The following is an 8,124-nucleotide window of genomic DNA, read 5'->3' on the forward strand; positions in this document are numbered from 1 at the left end:
ATTTTTTAAAAAGTATTAAATGATGAGAAAATAACCATGAAAATAAGGAAAATTTTAAAACAAGAATTTTTAGTTGAATAAAAGTAAACTTGGCAAATAATAAATGTATTGATGAAGACTACTTGGAATGTATACATTCTGAACAACAAATCACAATACCCCTGAAGCAAACATCAATCATAGTGCAATACTCGTAATTCTTGACACATGGCCACCAATTATTCACTACTCAATTAGGGGGCAGTGTAGCAGAGTGATTAAGAGCACACATTCTGGAGGCAGGCTGTCTACATTTGAATACAGGCTCCTCCACTTACCAGTTGTGTGATGTTGGGCAAGATTATTTAATCTTCCTTCAGATTACTTAAGATAGTCATACATATCTTAAAGGACATTTAAGGATTAAATGACTTAATATTTATAGAGCACTTAACAGTGCCTACCACTTAGTAATCTCTGTATAAATGTTTGATAAATGAAAATATGTGGACAGCAATATGCAGTAGGGAATCATTAATATATTAATATGTTCTCTAGTGATTTCTATTTAGTAGCTTCTATTTAAATTTGAGACCATGTGACCTATTCCATTGAGTCTTTAAGATGTATGTAGAGTTCAGTTTGTATAATAAAATTCTGAGTTCACTCAAAATTCCTAACTCTGTGCGTGTGTGTGTATGTGTGTGTGTGTGTGTGTGTACATGTCTTTATGGAGCTGCAAAAAATGACGGCACGAGGGTGATGTTATTCAGGTAAATCTTATCCTTCTTGGCCACAGAAAAACCATAAATAGAAGTAATTAAAGCACAAGCAAAAATATCCCCCACCTACTTGCTCAAAGCACCACTATAGAAAGCTCTATTCCCATAGGTTTCTTTTCTTTGCATGCTAAAAACTTCTTACTTCCCTTTCATATTCTCAGCTGCTTGGGCCTGGTTACTAGAAAACCCTGGGCACTACCAGTAAACAAAGCAGCCATCTAGGGTTCAAATATAGAGACAGGAAGAAAGAAAGCACTATAGATAAATACAGCATAATTAACTCTTCTCTATTGTGACTATTAAGAAACAAATCTGATTCTTAGGTGCAATATAATAATCTATACACTCAAATGAGTACTATCCTTTCAAACGTTAGCCTGACAGCAAATGGCAATCACTATTATCTAGAGAGTGTTTATCATATGCCAGCCAGGGATTGTTCCCAGCACCAGATACACATCACTTCATTTACTCTCACAACAATCCTAGAAAATGGGCATGATTTTTATTATTATCCTCAGGTTTCAGATGAGGAAACTGAGGCATAGGAAGTTCAATCCTTTAAAACTCTCACCTGAAGATCTAGAATTTAAACCCAGACAGTCTGATTCCAGAGCTTGTGATCTTAATAGTGACCTACTAACCTGCCTGTCAATACTATGTTCTTATTCCAATTACGCTCTTATTTTTGAAAATTCCTCTTTTGCAATTTCCTTCAGGGCCAAATTATCAGTCACAGAAGAATAATTGTCTCGATAATTTATAATCATTCCACGTTTTATTTTTTAAAAATGATAACATCCTACTTGATCTCATTATTCATTGAAGAAGATATAATGATCAAACAAATAAATGGAAAAAACAGAATAAAGCAAACCCTGCCATCAAGGTACTTACTATCTCAAACTTTTTAAAAGCATTCACTTCAGGGTCACTGGGGTAAAAGTAAGAAAAGTTCAAAGACATGGTATTACCTTAGAGCCCACTAAAAATGCACACTAATTTTTAATCACATTAAAATGCTGAATGACTTATCTTCACTTTAATTATTCAAAATATTTATTAACATTCTGGCGGTCAACTCCTCTAGGCCCTGGGGAAACAGTGGTGAACAAAGGAGACAAAAGTCCTACCTCATGGAGCTTGTGTTGTAGTGGAAAGACACATGATAAACCAATTCAAGTACAATAGAAGGTCAGGCAGAGGCAAGGGCAATGAAAAATAAAGCAGGATACAGGGATAGAGTCTGAAGGGAGGTTGCTATTTTGGGCAGGTGATCAGGGAAATCCTCTGCACAAAAGTGACATTTAAGCGGAGACCAGAACGAAGCAAGGAAGTAAACTCTGCAGCTATCTAGAAGAAGAACATTCCAGGGAGAAGCATTTTGAAGATCTGAAGAAACAGCAAAGGGGAAAGTGATAAGGAATGAGAAATTTGTTACAATAAAAAGAAACAATTTTTCTTTATAGTTATATTATTTCAGGTACTGTCCATAATCATGCAAGTATTAGATCATTCATGTAGCAAGTATTTCTTGTGAGTTTATAGAATACCAGACTTTGGGCTCAGTGCTAGGGAGAGTGGTGAACAAAATCATCATGGCTTAATGCAAAATAAATAAAGAATCAACTGTGTGAAGGAAAACTACATGGAATGTGTAGACCAGAGGAAATATATCTTGTTTAGGGGAGTTCATCTGAGTAGGCTACATTCCACCTGAGAGCTAAAGGTTATGTAAGAATTAGCCAGATGACAAGGGGAAAAAGTACTCCAGGTAAAGGGAGCAGCATGTGCAACAGGCCTGTGGCCAGAGGGAGCCCAGATGGAACAGCTAGGAATTGCTAGAGTAAAGCCCGGTTTGAGGTAAAGCTGGAGAACTTAGCAGAGACCAGGGTACACTTGTAGCCATCCTGAAGACTTGGTCTTTGCATGAGCAACTGGACGTCACTGAAGTGCTATAAGCCACTTAAAATTTTCAGAATTTTGAGTTCATTATAATTTTCTTAAGAACTTAAGAGGTACAGTCAATTGTTGGGCATGCTTCATTTTTATCTCTACTTGTCCATGTTTACCTACAGGCTTATTCTGATCCATCTAATAAGAACTTTACCAGCTTCTCTCCTAATTATCTAGTGTCTGAATATGAATGGCATGATGCCAAGCAATAGAGTCTCAAATAATTCCCATTCCAGGAATAGTTGAAGTTTTCCATTTTTATTATATCATACTTATTTATTAAACCTCATATATGTTGCATGAAAAACTGGCCTAAAATATTTCCCAGAGCCTCAAACTCTATAATCTGCAATGCAGTTGAAAATGTTGTGCAATTTGTTCTCTGGAAAATGCAATTCAAGATGGTGTTCAGTGTTTGTCGTGCTCTGGAGTCAGAGTAAGACATAGAGATAAAAAACAGAAACAAGTAGCATATTTTGAGATGATTTTCCTTGAGAAAGATCACAGAAACCTGCCTAATAATGAATCGCATCAGATGAAGAAAAAAAGCTTTTACTGACCTTCTGTTCTAGCACAACTGGTCCAGCAATGTGCCCACAAACCATTTATCTAGCAGCCGAACACAGAATAAAAAATGCTTTGAGGTATTTCCTACAAGTTGACAAAGAAACTTTCTTTCGTTAAATAAATTAATATCTGAGGAAGTAAAAGCAAAGGAAAGGGCAAAATGAGATGAGGAGATCAAACCCTGGGGACCCTAGAGAGAAGGGACAGAGGTGCCACAGGCATCTTGGGCCCACACCTACAGGCTCAGAAAAGCACCCAGTGACTACAGAAACATTATAGAATTACAGAAAATTACAGAATGTCAGGACCCTGGCCAGGTCCCCTTCTATTCACATTTCCTGAGCAAGTCTATGGCATCATATCTCAAGCAATGCCCTGCCACTCTCTGCCTCAGGGCCTTCTCGCCAGCCCAAGCCCATGCAGGCCAAAAGCGCCTGGATATCAGCCCCCCAGACCAGCCCTCAGTTAAGTGCTGAGGGCTCCCACTTGTAACTGAAAAAAATATATACCCCCACTTCTCATCCAGTGTTTAGAAGCACACTAAAACATCTTCTACACTGTATCTCAGGTGAGGTTCTATGAGCCTGATTATTAATGTGCGTTATACAGGCCGCTTCCCAGTGTTTCCTGAGACCACCTCTCAAATAAACATTCACTCGGGTTCTGCTTTTGGAGAATCCCAAACTAAGAAAGTAACATGATATAATTTAGGACTGAGTTCTTTAACTCCATACTCAGTTGAAGACATCAAAAATTAGGAAGAAAGATGGCTTATAAGCTCAACTTCGTAGTAAAGCTCATCACACAAGGGGCATTTCTAAAAACTGGGGGAGCGGGGAGATGAGAGAAAGGAATAGAAAGAAAAAATTTTAAGCAATTTAAAAGAATGATGGGTTTGATAGAAAGATGAATAGTAATAAGATATACTGTACGTGTTAATAAAACAATCATGGTATGCCTACACAAAATAATGGTTTATCTATATTAATAGGTTCAGCTTTACAAATTCTTCAGTTAATTTAAAAATTAAACAAAAGTGTGAATTTGTATTTGGACTAATAAAGCAAAAAGTTGTCATGTTTTGGATTTCTTCCTACATACTCTATAGATTCTCTCTGTCTCACACACACACACACACCTACACACACATACACACAAAGTTAACACTACCGTATGAGCATTTCTAAACTTAATTCACAGTCTTAGGGATAAAAATCTGCTTTTGCCAAGTATGACCAACCGAAATTTAAGTTTGTATTTTATTTGTTCTGTAATTTTAATTGACAATCAAATTTTCTCAGGAATATATGATTATATAACACTTTTATGATCAAATTTTTATTATTTAAAAAGTACAAAGTAAAACAAAAGAAAATTATTCTTCTAACAGCAAGTAATAGATGGGTCAGCTTTATTGTTAAAAAGTTAAGCATACAGATACACTTGCAGTTGTCAAGCTACATATTAGCCTAGCCACCAATCTCTTTGCATCTTCTCATGAAACTAACTTTAAGAATAAAGATAAGAAATTTCCAGTAAAATAAAAGTCAACCTCTAAAAACACTATTATGAACACTGTTGTATGAAAGGACTTTGTAAAACAGGAGCTGTTATTTGCAGACAACTTTCACCATCCCTCAAGAAGATCGATGTTTAATTCTATTCCCAGGACTAAATTTTACAACTATAGGCTAGATTTATAAAGAAATTGAAAGTGGGCCAGGTACGGTGGCTCACGCCTGTAATCCTAGCTCTCTGGGAGGCCGAGGCAGGCAGATTGCTTGAGCTCAGGAGTTCGAAACCAGCTTGAGCAAGAGCGAGACCCCGTCTCTACTAAAAATAGAAAGAAATTAATCGGACACTAAAAATATATATAAAAAAAAAAAATTAGCCAGGCATGGTGGCGCATGCCTGTAGTCCCAGCTACACGGGAGGCAGAGGCAGAAGGATTGCTTGAGCTCAGAAGTTTGAGGTTGCTGTGAGCTAGGCTGACGCCATGGCACTCTAGCCCGGGCAACACAGTGAGACTCTGTCTCAAAAAAAAAAAAAAAAGAAAGAAATTGAAAGTGTCTTGATTGCTTGACCTGTTGAATCATATTTCAGAATATTTCTCTGAAATCTGCTTTCCTATTGACTACCATATTTGTTTGCTAATTTCAACAAATTCAGACAAATGATATGTGATTTGCAAAAGAAGATTCTCAATTCATAATAATTAACGGCTTGCAAAGGAACCCCCAAAGTATGCTAAAGAACTTCCAAGTGTCTCAATTTATCAAAATATAAACACTCATTTACCCAAGAAGCAACTCAACTCACTTTTTGTAAACATGTGTCGAAGTATACATGTCATTATTTATTCATTCATGCAATAAAATGTATTCAATGTCTATTATTTGCAAGATACTAGGATAGGTAATAGGACACAAAAATCCTTTTCCTTGAATGTTTATAGGGAGGAAAGAGGAAAAGCATCATACATACAAGTAGGCATGATGAAATATTTCAAGTATTATGTTGGGAAGCACATCTACTATTAACTGTTCATTCTCAGATTCATTGAACGACTATTGCACATCTACTATACACTAAGGGTCACTTCAAGTCTTATTTTTTTTTTTTTTTTGTAAGCCTTCAATTCTTAATTTAGAAAAGTAGTTCCCATGATGGTCAGAGCTACCTTAGATGAAATATTGTTTTTTGTGGTGGTTGTTTTAAACACACATAATGATCCACAATTCTATTCATGTGTATTACCCAGGTAATTGGGAAAAAAAACGTATTAAATAAGCTTTCTTTTGTAAAATCCTCTTTCCTTTGCAAGCCAAGAATAAAACCAAAAGCCCAAACCAGTTAAATACGATGCTTGAGAGCCATAAAATGATTGTCCTTACCAAGAATACAGGATTGTTCCGACAACAGACGTGAGTTTACTGTTTTCTTGTTTTTGCTTTGCCAGGCCAAAGTCAGCTAAAATTCACAAAACAAAGCAATATGTTATTATGTTTTCCCAGAATTAGCATTGTTCCTTAGCTTTTGATTTTCTACATGATAACTATTACACTTCACAACAGAAGGCTTTTCTTTTCTTACCCCCTGTCACGGTGCCCCATGTGCCAATCTTCCATATCACTCCCAGTCTTAATTAATGGCATATATACATATTTTGACATGGTGACATTTATCATTTAAAAAACACCCTAAAATAAATCTTGCTTACTGAAACATAGGACAAAGTACTTATTGAACTGTGATTCTACTTTTTAGGTCATCCTTTATAACTTTCAAATAAATAGAATGACTCTAACATTTTGGCATATGGCAGTCATCACTTCATTGGGCCAAAAGAAAAGTAAGTCGTGAAGAGTAAGGTAACCACCGTGAAGGTCTGACCCTGAAATTAACTGGCATCTATTTGTACTAATTCACAGAAAATATGATGTTCAGAATCATCTCAAAATATTTATATATAAGCAAAGGATTGTGATTTTTATCATAGAACACCAAATATCTATACTTAATATTAGCACTAGGTTGTATTTTTTAAAACACCTTCACATACTCCTCTTTTTTGAAACCACTCAACAACTTAGGTCAAAGTGGTGGACACAGATATTCTTCCTATCCTCTTCATACAGATTCATCAACATTTCAAGAGGCTTAATTACCAGAATTTCACTAAAAGACAGGCTTAACCCAGGCAAGAATTCAACCTGCTTTTCCTAATAAGATTTGATGTTCACAATAACACTTTGTAAAGTGCAGCAAATGCTTATGGAATTTCATTGCAATCACCTTTAATGGAGTATGTGATTATTTATACATATGAAGATGTTTTCAGGTTGAAAATACTCCAAGGTAGTTTCACTTGAAAATAATAAAAATTCACAAATGTGTACTATCAATAACAGTACATATTTACTAAACAGCACCCTAAACTAGCACAAATTTGGCAACTTACATGAATTGCCTCATTTAATAATTCTCATAGCAACTCTGAAAGATAGGTATTATTGTTAGTACAGCTTAGTGCTTAAAAGTTAGGACTCTGGAATTGGACTGCCTCAATTCAAATCCTGTCTTCATTATATTATAACCTGAGTAACCTGGGCAGGTTAACTTCCCTTTGCAATAACTTTCTGATCTGTAAAATAAGGATTATAATGGTATAGTACCTGTATAGTAGTAAATAGTATAGTATAATAGTAACAGTTAAATAATTTAATATATGGAAATGCCATGTATACATTTTATATAAAAAATATATGTAGTAGAGTATTGAGCAATTGATGTATACTATTATTTAATCTTCATAACCACCCATTTTACAGATGAGGAAACAAGCTCAGAGAGAATGAGTAACTTGCCAGCTGTCTCTCATGGAAAAATTAACAGAGTCAGATATTAATCTGGGGTTACTTGATTCTAAAGTCCAAAATCTTTGTCAAAAGTTGACAATACTGCCAACAAAGAAAAATCAGGCCTAGATCAATTCAATGACAAGTTCAACCAAAAATTTAAGAAATGTATACCATTCTGCACAAACTCTAACATAAAATAGAAGAGGAGGGAACACTTCCCAACTCATTTCATAAAGCCAACATTACTGACACCAAAGCTAGACAAAGACATTACAAGAAAAGAAAACTACAGAGCAATATTTCCATGAACACAGACACAAAAATTGTCAACAAAATACAAGTAAATCAAATCCAGTGACATATAAAAAGGATAATACACAATGACCAAGTGGGGTTTATGCCAGAAACACAAATGATTCCACATTTAAAAATCCATCAATGGTGAGTACATGTGGTGCTTGTCTTTCCATTCTTGGGAT

General features: G+C 35.4%; 1 protein-coding gene across 1 annotated transcript in view; it reads right to left on the reverse strand.

The window, feature by feature from the left end:
- The window catches only part of NEK10 (NIMA-related kinase 10), a 225,985-nt gene that overhangs the window by 120,236 nt on the left and 97,625 nt on the right, over nt 1-8,124 (reverse strand). Inside the window, exon 24 of the mRNA XM_012644543.1 lies at nt 6,179-6,254. Coding sequence (XP_012499997.1) covers nt 6,179-6,254 — 76 coding nt within the window. The remainder of the gene's footprint in view (nt 1-6,178; nt 6,255-8,124) is intronic.

This window comes from Propithecus coquereli, unplaced genomic scaffold (genome assembly GCF_000956105.1).
Source record: "Propithecus coquereli isolate 6110/MARCELLA unplaced genomic scaffold, Pcoq_1.0 Scaffold214, whole genome shotgun sequence".
Classification (NCBI taxonomy): Eukaryota; Metazoa; Chordata; class Mammalia; order Primates; family Indriidae; genus Propithecus; species Propithecus coquereli.